Source organism: Bufo gargarizans, chromosome 8 (assembly GCF_014858855.1).
Source record: "Bufo gargarizans isolate SCDJY-AF-19 chromosome 8, ASM1485885v1, whole genome shotgun sequence".
Lineage (NCBI taxonomy): Eukaryota > Metazoa > Chordata > Amphibia > Anura > Bufonidae > Bufo > Bufo gargarizans.
The window spans coordinates 14185521-14198118 of NC_058087.1; the positions used below are offsets into that span (position 1 = coordinate 14185521).

Consider the following 12598-nt stretch of genomic DNA (forward strand, 5'->3'; position numbering starts at 1 on the left):
CCCCCGGTGGCTGTTCTCGGAACTGCCTGCTCCCGGTGACCACATTTGATTTCAGACCGGCTCCCGACACAGGTAAGGACTTACCTGCGCCTCGCCGGACTTGTGAGAAAAGATGGCAGCCCGCATGTGTTCGCGGGCGAACAATGCGAACTGGCCATCACTGGTAGCCATGTCTCCCCTCATATTTCTCCTACCCTTACAGTACATGTATGGAAAGCACTTATATATTCTAGTTCTAGACAACACCTTTATCTTCCAAAAAAGTACATAAGTTCTAAACTTTTTTTTTTTTCCCAACTTTTTCCTCCAGGTTACTACAGAAGGACAATCATAACCTGGAAGCCATCAGAATGTTAGGTCTTCATTACTTGTGCCGAGAAGGAAATGTTCATGAGGTGAGAGAAGCAGCTGGTCCATCAGGTTTTGACAGGGCCAGGCAGTGTAAACGTCATCACACCCGGCCCTGTCAATCAAAGTGCAGAGGGTGCGGCAGTTGCAGAGAGAGAGCAGAACCTCTAAGTGTAATGGCAACGCCCCCATTGCTCCTAGAGGCTCAATTGCATATACTGAAACATAATTTCTCAGCAATGTGGACACATATGAACATGGGACCAACACAGATGCCTTCAGCTGCCAAGTGCACATGTAACAGGTCAGCCAGTGTCAAAGGTACAAATCTGATGATAGATGCCCTTTAGGTCATAAGTTGGCCTGTTCCTTAACCCTTAGAGGACCGGGCGATTTTCCGTTTCTGCATTTTTGTTTTTCACTCTTCGCCTTCCCAGAGTCATAACTTGTTTTTTTTCCGTTCACATAGCCTTATGAGGGCTTACTTTTTGCGGGACAAGTTGTACTTTTTAATGGCACCATTTACGTTTTTTTTTATGGCGTTCCCTATGTGGTAAAATTGACCTTGACACTTGTATAGTTTTTCTTGCTGTTTAATACTGAAAAAAAATAAACCTATAAGTAAAAAAAATATACCCATACCTATATAATATCCTGTGTGATGTTTTGATCACTTTTTATAAAAAAAAATTGGACAGTTGAAGGGACAAAAAAAATGCCGAATTGGGCCTTTTTCTTTTGTTTCCGCTACACCATTCGCCGTATAGAATTAATATTGTTAAATTTGAATAGTTCTGGCATTTTCGCATGCGACAATATCCATGATGTGTATTTTTTTATTTTTATTGGTTAAGTATTTTGATTTTGGGGAAAGGGGAGTGATTCTAACTTTTATATTTCTTTTATAACTTTTATAATATATATATTTTTTTTTACTTTTTAAGTCACCCTGAGTGACTTAATTCACTGACTTTTTAGCCATCATTGAACACTTCATTTTCAATATACCAATACAGTGCTGTCACCTAGTGGCCTATATTGGTATATTTTATTAATGGCTACCGAAGTCGGCTCGAGACTTTGTTCTATTAGTATATGGTAACAGGTTCACTGATCTAAGCCGGGGAACGCTGTTACTGGAGCAGGAGCACGCCGCTCCTGCTTCTGGACCACTCAGATGCCGCGGTCACATTTGACCACGGCATCTGAGTGGTTAAATGTATTTCATCAGCCATATGGCTGATCGCATACTTCCGCCACTTGAAACAGCAGAAACCTGGCCGCTACGACGCCCTCTGCGATGTTTAAAGATTCGACTTCCACCTTACATAAATGCTGTCGGTCGCGAAGGGGTTAAAAGGCTTATCACAAGATTTAAATGTATCCGCTTTCATACAAGATAAGTGTCTGATCGGTTCAGGTTCTGCCGGTACCTCCACGAGCATGAGAAGGCGATCCTGTGTCCTCACATATGAATGGGGCTTGAGACAATTCCTTTAAACGTTTTGTCCCAAGATTTCACTACAGGATAGAGAATGAATGTCTAATTGGTGAGGGTCTGACCACTGGTACTGCCGCCAAGCATGAGAAAGCGGGGTCTTGTGTCCCCCTCTATGAGTGGATCTACAGACCCATTATATGGGGGGACACAGGAAACACGTGATGATACCGCCAGTCGGATCCTCACCAGTCAGACATTGATCCACTATCCCGTAGTTTAACATGTGACAAACCCTTTAAAAAAATTGTCCCAATTAGGGTACATGCCTATCGTAGAGGGTGGCCCTGCCCTCAGGACCAGAATGGAGAGCCTCTGGCGACCTGGTGCATCCATGCACTACACGGAGGGCTTTTCATGTGAATGGCTGTCCATGTAGTGCTGCCTGTTCCCTTCAGTGCCCGCTACAGGAGAAATGTGTGGCCGCCGCTGAGGAGAGAAGCTGGACCTGATTACATTTTAAAAAGGTTGTCGTCCTTGGAGAAAATATAAACTGCATATTTTGTCCGTTTTCCCTATCTAAACTTTTAGGGTACTTTCACACTTGCGTTGTCAATTCCAGTATTGAAATCCGGCAGAGGATCTAAATGCCAGAATTAAACGGATCCGTTTTGATTTTGCACATCAGGATGCATCCGTTCCGTTAGAATACGGTTGTATGAAATCAAAACAGAAAAAAAAATGGATCCATCACTAAATACATTGAAAGTCAATGGGTGACGGATCCAGTCTTTTATGGTCCTAAAAAAACGGATCGTTCACCATTGACTTACATTGTTTCAGTGCTGTATCCATTTTTTTTATTTTATTTTTTTTATGACGGAAAACAGCAGCACAAGTGTGAAAGCAGCCTTACTTTTCACTAGTGCAGCAATTTCATGGAAGGAGTGTGACGGGAGCACTTGACGGCTCTTTGTGCTGCTGGAGGTGGTGATGCCCTGTTATCTAATGTGCTGCTTTCCCTCTAGGCGACCACTAAGCTGGGAGATTTAATCAGTGCTTTGGACCGCTTTGAACCCCACAACGCCCACCTCTATTACAGCATGTCACTGGCTTTTAGTAAAATGGTAAGTGGTGGACTTATCTGTAGTATACATTGAATGGGATTTCTGGGAGATCACTATTGATGACCTATTCTCTGTGCAGTCATCAAGATCAGATTGGTGAGCGTCCAACTCCTGGGACCCCTGCTGCTCCACCGAACGCTGCAGCCCCCTCACATCTTACCAGTCACACCTGTGCTTGGTATGGCAGCCCAGGCCCATCACTTCCATTGCAAATAGGCCGTGGGACCAAAAGTGACATCAGTGGCCGAGGAAGAAGCCGCAGCATTGCACTGTGGCCTCTAAAAGCAGCTGATCTGCCGGGGTGCCCGGAGGGGGCAACTCCAGTCAACTATATGGAGGATCCCTACTGGGATTGTAGGGATTTCAATCTCTGGTCCTTAGTCTGTCTCCTCCCTATTTGCCTCAGTGGTGCAGAACCACAAGACACAGCTTGGGAGGTTTATTATCAGTGCATTGAAACTAGACAGGTAGAAGTGGCTCACGCTGTATAAGTTTGGCGCATTCTTCCGGACATGTTAGACACTTTATTCTTACAGTGCTTCTTGGCTGACTTAGTTTAGACCTGTATTTTCCAGCAGAATAATGGGACATGCCATTAACCCTTTGCCACCACAGTTAGTTTTGGCTTTTATGAAGAAGTGATTTTTTTTTTTTTTCGCTTCTGCCTTCCAAGAGCCATTACTTTTTCAGTTTTTTCCATCAGCGTAGGATGAGTTGTAATGCTCAGGGGCACCCTTTTGGGGTACAGTTAAAGGGGTTGTGCAGTGTCAGGATATTGATGACCTATCCTCAGGACAGGTCTTCAATGTCAGATAGGTGGTGGTCCGACCGCTGGCAGCTGTTTGAAGAGGTCACAGCACAGTGTTCACCTGCACGCCATCTCCCTTCTAATGACGGTACAGGGCAATTACGACTGCTCCTGCCATATACTTGAATGGGGCGAGCAGTTGTAATCACACCGCACCGCCGCTATAATCTAGATAGTCTCCTAGTCATTCTCGAGCTGTGCTCATAAATGTATATAGTAGCTGAGAGAAAACCGTTCTAGAACACGTAAATGTGGAAATATCAAAGCCTGTCTTTTTGTTTCTGCCCTAGTGTGAACGTAACCAGCTCATCCTTCAGCAAACCCAAACCATGGTGGAACGTGCAGTCAATTTGGCCCCTCATGATGCCACATTTGCCACAGAGCTCGGCTACCAGCTTGTCCTACAAGGCCGGGTTAAGGAAGCATTAAAGTGGTACAAAGCGGCAATGAGTCTCGATGAGTCCAGCGTCTCTGCACTTACTGGTGAGTTACTGGCCTCAGACTTGGTTTGACTCTTTTCCTGCCAGAGCCACTTACCTAGGACGTGCCACCTTATTCTCATAGTCATCTCAATTTGACCTTTAAAGGGGTTCTCGGGAACTTAAAGGGGTTGGCCCATCTTAGACATTGGTGGCATATAGTTAGAACCCGCACCTATCTTTAGAACGGGTCCTCCAAAGTAAAGGGTGTACCGGGCATGCATGGCCACCCTTTATTCATTTCTATGGGAGTGCTGAAAATAGCTGAGTGCCAGCTCAGCTATTTCCAAAACTCCCATAGAGGCGGCCATGCATGTGCAGCATGTTCACCATTCTTTTCTATGGGACTTCCAAAAATAGCCGAACGCGCTTGCTTGGCTGTTTTCAGAACTCCCATAGAAGTTAATGGAGAGCGTTGTGTGCTCTCCTTTGCTTTGAAATCCCTGTTGTAGAGATAAGTGATGGACCCAAAGGTGGGGCCCTCACCTGTCTGATATTAGTGGCATATCCTAGTGATATGCCACCAGTGTGTGAGATGGGCCAGCCCCTTTAAGTATTGATGGAGATAAGTCATCAGTATCAGATCGTAGGGGTTAGACTTCCGGCACGCCAGCCAATCGGCTCTGTGCAGGAGCGATGTTGGTAGAACAGACACCGTAACTGCAGAGCTTCATACGTTATGTCATCAACGTGCCTGGTTACTGCAGCGCTGCTCCCATTCAATTGAGCGTTTTGGCTTTCCGTTTGTGAGATCCGTTCAGGGCTCTCACAGGCTGTCCAAAACGGATCAGTTTGCTTTCTAATGCATTCTGAATGGAAAAGGATCCGCTCAGAATGCATCAGTTCAGTCTCCATTCCACTTTGGAGACGGACACCAAAACACTGTTTGTCTGATGAAACTGAGCAAAACGGATCCGTCCTGGCACACAATGTAAGTCAATGGGGACGGATGTCAATGTGCACAACTCCTTTTAAAGGGGGTTCTGCGTTGGGCTAGTTTTTAGGAGGGTCCCCTGAATGTAACCTCATTACAGGGTGTCCTACTCTTTAGACCCCAGGCTGATGAGGTTTAACTTGCGGAAGAATACGCCATAAAGTTTTTAGATCAGCTGCAGCGCCACCGCAGGCCAAATGAAGTATGACACAGATGTGAACAAAACCTAACATATTGGATAAGTGCATTTGTATTTTACACCCTGAAAGACATGCCTGGGACAGTCTGAAAAATGTGCTGCTATTTCAGGCTCCTTTTTCCATTCCAGTAAGGAGTCAGACTTTCCATGGCACACGAGCGTCACTTCATTATGGAAAACAGAGAAGCAGCAACCAATCTTTTTGCACACGCAGAAAATCTGCATGAAATCCACACCGAAACTGCACAAAAAATGCACATAAATCTGCACTGTTTATTGTGTTTTTGGTGCATTTTTTCATGTGTTTTTTGGTGTGAATTTCTCCAGTGCTTACCCTTCCATTGACAAGGGTGAAATCTGCACAAGAAAAAGACAACAGCAGTTCACATGCTGCACATTTCTAAATCCGCACAGCAGGGCAATTTCCGCACCTACATGAGATTTGTCTACACTCTTTGCTGGTACCGTATTACTCTGTGGTTTTTCCACACGAAAATCTGTACGAATAAAAAATCCACGTAATCCGCATAGTGTGCAGGCGGCCTTAGTAGTATATGAACTGAGCCGCTTTGTAACGTCTTGTTTTGCAATGTTTTGTAGGTATTATTCGATGTCAGGTACTGGAGGGACAACTACAAGATGCTGATCAGCAGCTGGAATTTCTGATGGAGATTCAGCAGTCTATTGGAAAGTCTGGGGTGAGTCAGAAGTAAGGCCTTCACAGCAAAGCATCTCAGCTCTTTAGATCCACCTCAGTGGACTATGTGGGGTGTAATCTCTACCTACAGAACTAGCGTTAGGTGCGCTGCGCAACTAACATAGCTGTAATAGTAAATCTACTCCATAGGGTTGGTGGGTGCCACATCTGCATTTCTTTCATTCTTTTTGCCGAGACACATTTCTTAATTTATAATCACTCCTTCCTGGTGTATTGTAGCAGTATGATCAGGCGCTGACCCTCTGCTGCTCCATCTCCTCTCTCCTGCAGCTGCATCCCCCTCCTCACTGTGTATTTCCTGTTTTTGGAGCGTGAGGAGGAAGGAAACTACATGCTGCTGAGATTTGAGAAAGATGGCATTTGCTCTGATATGATCCAAAGTTTCAAATGTTTACCCAAAGGGGTGAGTATAGGGGTGCAGAAGTAGGGCCTAAGGGGCCCAAGAGACTCGTTGCCACGTAAAAAAAAAAAATCCAACAGTGTTATAAACGGTACATGGCAAATGGTAAGCAGTGATGGCTAACCTCTGTCACTCCAGCTGTGGTGAAAATACGACTCTCAGCATGCTCCATTCATTTCTATGGAGTTCTGAGAACAGCCAAGCAAGTTTACATCTTGGGAGTTGTAGTTGTACCACAGCTGGAGTGCCGTAGGTTAGCCATCACAGTATTAGGGCCCAGGAGCTTCAACTAACACCTCAGTGTTCACATATCCTACAGATTTATGTAGAAAGTTTCTACCCCTTTGGTACAGTGCACAAATTTATTTTACTTGAGCCGACGCAATGTTGTAAGCAAACAGTTGTGGTCTCAAAAGCTAGATTTTTGTACTTATCGTAAAATCTGTTTCTCTGCCATTCATTGGGGGACACAGGCTTGACCATGCATGGGTATAGCTGTTGCTGCTAGGAGGCGGAAACTAAGCACACAAAGTTCCTTCTCTTCAGCTATATCCTTCCTACAGGGACTAAGCGAAATCAGTTAGTGCAAAAGCAGTAGGAGAAGCAATACCCCAAAAATCACATTATGTACAAACCCAGAACCACACGGGCCCGAAAAGGCCCCTAAACAAAAAAAATGGGTGGGAGCTGTGTCCCCCAATGAACAGAAGAGAAACAGATTTTACAGTAAGTACAAAAATCCAGTTTTCTCATCCATATCATTGGGGGACACAGGCTTGACCATGGCACGTTACAGAGCAGTCCCCAAGGGTGGGCATAACAATTAACCCTCCCATCAATCAGAGAACCGCCTTCTGCAAAACTCTACGCCCCATAGAAGTGTCAGAAGACGCAAAGGTGTGCACTCTAAAACTTGTGTGCAAAGACGACCATGCGTACCTGAAGGGCTGAAGCCCCGTGATGCACCGCCCAAGAGGCCCCCACTGCCCGAGCCGAATGAGCAGTCACCTGGAAGGGTGGGACGCCCTACGCTTCCATAATGGCCAAACAAATCTATCGGTAAATGGAAGACTTTGACTCCGCCAGCCCTTGTCTCGGACCCTCTGGAATCATGAACAGTGAATCCGTCCACCGGAAAGATGCCGTCTGGGACAGATAGACTCGAATGGCTCAAACCAAATCCAGGGTATGGATCGACTGCTCCCGAGGATGAGACGGTCCCGGACAAGAGGAGAATAATCTCCTCGTTTAGATGGAATGCTGACACCACCTTCGGCAGGAAGGACTGCACAGGGTGAGGGACCACCTTATCCTGATGGAGGATCAGGAAAGGCGACCGACATGAAAGAGCCGCAAGTTCCGACACGCTATGGATGGACGTGATTGCCACCAAAAACGCCACCTTGTAGGACAGGAAGCGAAGCGACACCTGCTGCAGGGGCTCAAACGGAGACGACTGGAGAGCGTTGAGCACTAGATTATGATCCCAAGGATCTAACGGAGGACGGAAAGGGGGAGCAGCATGCGCCACCCCCTGCAGAAAAGTCAGAACCGCCGAAAGTGAAGCTAAATTCCGCTGAAAAAGAACAGAGAGAGCTGAAACTTGCCCTTTGAGGGAGCTGAGAGCCAGCCCCAAGTCCATGCCCGACTACAGGAAAGCCAAGAGTCATGACAAAGAGAACCGAATGGGAGACAGCTGATGCCGCTCGCACCAACTAAAGTAGGACTTCTTGGTCTGGTGGTAAAAAAAAACGCATCCGAAAAACCCAGAACGGTGGCTTTAACAGCCATGCCGTTAAATGTAGCAACCCTAAATTCAGGTGGAAGATCGGCCCCTGCGACAGAAGGTCCTCCTGAAGAGGAAGACTCCAGGGTTCGTCGATGAGAACGGCCACACCCGGCGCAGCCAATCTGGGGCCACGAGAATGACGGGCAGTCCCTCGGAACTAATTTTCAGTTAACATCTGACGTCATATCTGGTAGATATAGATGGAGAGAGCAGATCCTATGCTGATCCTAATAAGCTCTATCAAGGCTATCATTGACCCTAATGACCTCCTAATACGGAGTCATCGGCCTGAAAAGAGCAGCCCTGTCTAGAACCTTTCCCTTTCTGGAGACCCATGCATCTAGGCCCTAGCTTTATTTATCCTTTATTTATTAAAAGTTAAGTTTTATTAGTTACTACTGCCCCTTTTTTATACTTTTCAATTTTAACGACTGCCTGAAACTCCCACTAGAAAAAAAGGAAAACGCAAAAAAAAGAAAATAAATCAGCAGACCAGCAATGCAGGGAGGTCGGCCTCCTACAGACACTAAGCTAAAACTGATTTAGCTTAGTCCCTGTAGGAAGGGTATAGCTGAAGGGGAGGAGCTTACACTTGTGTACTTAGTGTCCGCCTCCTAGCGGCAACAGCTATACCCATGGTAAAGCCTGTGTCATCCAATGAGAAGGATGAGAAATTCTGCTTAGCAGCTTGTATGACATTTTAAAGGGGTTGTCCAGCTTTTACTAAGTGATGGCTTAGCCTGAGGATAGACCATCACTAGCTTATTGGCGAGGATTGGCCCACCCCCCCGATCAGCTGTTCGGTGTAGCTTCAGCGCCAAAAGTCTGCACAGGAACTACGCAGCTCCATCAGCAGCTACACAGCGGACACAGCTTGTCACTACAGCGCTGCTACCACTGACATCAATGAAAGCAGAGCTTTAGTAACGAGTTTCCTCCACTACAGAGTTCACCTGAACAGCTAATCAGCAGGGTTGCAGGGTGTCGGACCCCCGTCAATCAGCTAGTGAGGATAGGCCATCACTTGATAAAAGCTGGACAACCCCTTTAAGTTACTGAAATTGAATGTTTCTGTTTCAGTCTGTAAACTAATAGTCATCCTAGATCTCAGATCATCAGTTTGATCTTCTCTTATGTACCTACAGTATGACTGATCAGAAGATCAGGTTCTATGTTCTCCCCGTGTTTGCATGGGTTTTTATACCCCCCCCCCCCAAAAAAAAACCTATACTTTATAGGTTGATTTTTGACTTTGGACAGATTGTGTTGGGTTTTATGCGGTTGATTAAGGTGGAGTACCATTACCCCCTGATTACATCAGCTCGTCTGCATGGATATTATACGGCAGAGCTGATATTCCTGTCGGGTTGGAGTCAAGTGAGCATGTCGTCTCTGACCACCCCTTGTGTGATCGTACTGGGTCATAATTGACAAGAAACAGAAAAACTAAAAGATGAAAACAATAGAAAGTCTTTTCTTTTGCAGGAATTATCTTACTTACGGGCTGTTTTGGCCATGAAGAAGCAGAAGAAACAAGAAGAGGTTATCCATTTGTTAAAAGACGTCCTCGACAATCACTTCTCTTCTTTGCAAGGCTTGCCTCTTGGGATCCAGTACTTTGAGACATTAAACCCAGATTTCTTACTTGAAATAATAAGGGAATATTTAAGTTTTTGCCCCAACCAGGTAAAGTGTGCCCATTATTGCAAATATTCTGTGGAGGAAAAGGTGACGCCGGCAAAATTTAAGGGGTTTTCTGAAAAGGGACTGTTACAAAAAAAAAAAAAGAAACATAACTCCATTTCCCACCTTTACAGCAGTAATGATTATTCTTTTTAAATAAAATTTTAGCAAAATTGGGGAAACTTCTTTAATGAACTTTTTAATGCCTTTTTGTTAAGCCCAAACCCCCCCTTCCCCCGGCAAGATGACTTATGGAGGGAAACATGCTTACGTTCTCTCCACATCTCCATTCCGCCTCCTTCAGTCCACTCTTGTGCTCTGGTCCCCGCCTAAACTTCCAGAATAGACAGGGTCATGTGCTTCTGCAGCCACAGAAGTGACATGTCCTCCAAGTGGCATGTCACTGGTCACGTCCCACTTGAGGGACACATCACTGCTTCAGCAAGTCATTGTCTACAATGCCACACTTGACCCCCATCCAACCATGGAAGTTTACAAGCGGGGACTGGAGCGCAGCAGTGCACCGAAGGAGCCAGAACCAAATGGCGGGGAACAGGTAAGTATGCTTTCCTCCTTAGATCTGGAGGGGGGGGGAGTGAACTGGACAACCCCTTCAAAGGATTTTCTGAACTTTTGCAGATTCTTCAAACCTCCCCAGAAACTGTAAACAGTGGGGAAAGTTATAACCTTACCATATGAGTTCTCCGTCCCTCTCTGCCGGGGTTCTCTCTCCCTCTCTGTTGGTCTAGTGAGTCCATTAGACACGGGTGAGGGTGCATTCATCATGACATGACATCATATGGCAGGATTGTCCTTTCCAGTGCCAGTCACTGGACGACGTAGCCATCTGACCATGGAAACTGGTGGTGGGACAGAAGAAGAGTTTGCATGGTATATGAAATATTCAAGGGGTCTTCCAGGATCAGAAAAAAAAAGGGCTTGCTTCCTTTGCGGGGCCTCATTTGTTCATGGGCTGTGTTTGGTGCTGATGTTGGGCTTCATTCTTTTGAAGGGAAATGATCTGCAGTGCCATAAGCAGCCCAAACCTTGACAAGCCCTTTAAAACAATTTAAAAAAATAAAAATTGTTTCGTTTTTATAAAAACGTGGCCCTTTGATTCTGTTTTCACGTAGAAATGTTATCTCCCCAGCCCCCAGCAGCCGGCCAGCCCGTCTCCTCCCTCTTGAAGCACTGTACCTCCATCCTGGAAACAGTAGTGAAGACTGCTCCAGGTCTACAACAAGCCGTGTTTCTGATTGCAAAAGTGAAATATTTAGCAGGTAGGTCTAAATCGATGGCGCAGATCTTTTCTTATGTAAAGGAGGAGGGATTTCCACATTTTTACAATGTATTTTGTTCATCACCGTCCACCGCCTCATCTTTCTTAAAGGATCCGTCTGCTATCCTTACTTGTCTGATTTAGCAAAGACTTGCGTTTCCAATGGAGGGGAAAAAACTGTTCTGGATCTTTTTTTTATTTGTATAATTCTGCCTTGTTTTATTCCTCCTGGAAATGATAAATTATTTGACAGCTGGGGGGTTACTAATTTCCCTTGCCAAAGTGATGTGTCCTTGCACAGTCTGGTGCTATCAACATGTATTGGACAGTGTCAGACTGGGTAGGGACACACTTCCAAATGGTAATAATTAATCTCAGTTTATTTATAAATTTCTAGGAGGTGTAACAGAGGAGCAGTCGAATGAAAAGTTATAAAAATGATTCTCCAGAATAGTTTTTTTTCATGAGGAATAGTATAAAAGTATATACTAATACAGACATGTCAGAAGAGGGGAGGGGTCCTCTCTAAGGTCATGGATCATTTTCTTAGGTTTGTTTGATTGGCCCTCTGCATATAATGTTGTGTCGGTTACTTTGCTTTTGACTGTGGGTAAAGGGGCTGTGGTCTGGTGACATTGTCCCTCTCGTATGTCTAATGTATTCTTTCTTTCTGTAGGTGACGTTGAAGCGGCTCAGAGCAGCCTGCAGCTCTTTCTGGACCATAATCCGTCATATGCGGATGCACATCTTCTGATGGCTCAGGTTTATTTGTATCAGGACAACTTGAAGCTGTGTTCTCACTCTCTAGAGCTATGTCTGAGTTACAGCTTTGAGGTGAGTTGTCAAAAAAGATCAAATCTGATACCAGCTATAGTTACTATAGTTAAAAAAATAAAATAAAATTAACCCTTTTGCTACCAGTGCTGTACATGTAGCGATGGGTAAATATGGCGTACGCCATGGGCAGTGGGTCTCCGCTGTTTCGAACAGCAGAGACCCGCTGTCACGCCCTGCCCTGTAAGTGATCTGAGAAGATCTGTCAGACTTGCTGCACGTTAGTCTATCTGGCAGATTGCTTTGTTGTGGCTTTGGACAGGATCCCACCCCTCACAGGTTCTCCTCATTAGTTTGTTAGTAATGCTATTTATTCCTGCCTCTCACTATAGCCCTTGCGGTTTATAGTTTCTCCTGGAGTTCTCTGCTGGTGTTTTGTGGATCTCCTGCTCCCAGTTCGTCTTCAGATAAGTCCTCCTTCCTTCCCTTCTGTTGTTTGTACTGGCTAGGCCTTAGGTAGACACGGGTTCCTCCATCTGGTGCAAGGAACCGGTTGTCTTTTCTCCTGCTCCCTAGCTGAGGGTTTGTATCAGTTGCAGTAGGGCTTAGGTTCGAGTGCATG

The 12598-nt window shown here is 45.4% G+C and overlaps 1 protein-coding gene across 1 annotated transcript in view; it reads left to right on the forward strand.

Moving 5' to 3' along the window:
- Positions 1 to 12598, forward strand: part of TTC21B (tetratricopeptide repeat domain 21B) — a 71421-nt gene that overhangs the window by 17546 nt on the left and 41277 nt on the right. The window contains exons 7-13 of the mRNA XM_044303163.1: positions 311 to 395; positions 2815 to 2913; positions 4012 to 4204; positions 5934 to 6031; positions 9726 to 9926; positions 11074 to 11203; positions 11879 to 12036. Coding sequence (XP_044159098.1) covers positions 311 to 395; positions 2815 to 2913; positions 4012 to 4204; positions 5934 to 6031; positions 9726 to 9926; positions 11074 to 11203; positions 11879 to 12036 — 964 coding nt within the window. The remainder of the gene's footprint in view (positions 1 to 310; positions 396 to 2814; positions 2914 to 4011; positions 4205 to 5933; positions 6032 to 9725; positions 9927 to 11073; positions 11204 to 11878; positions 12037 to 12598) is intronic.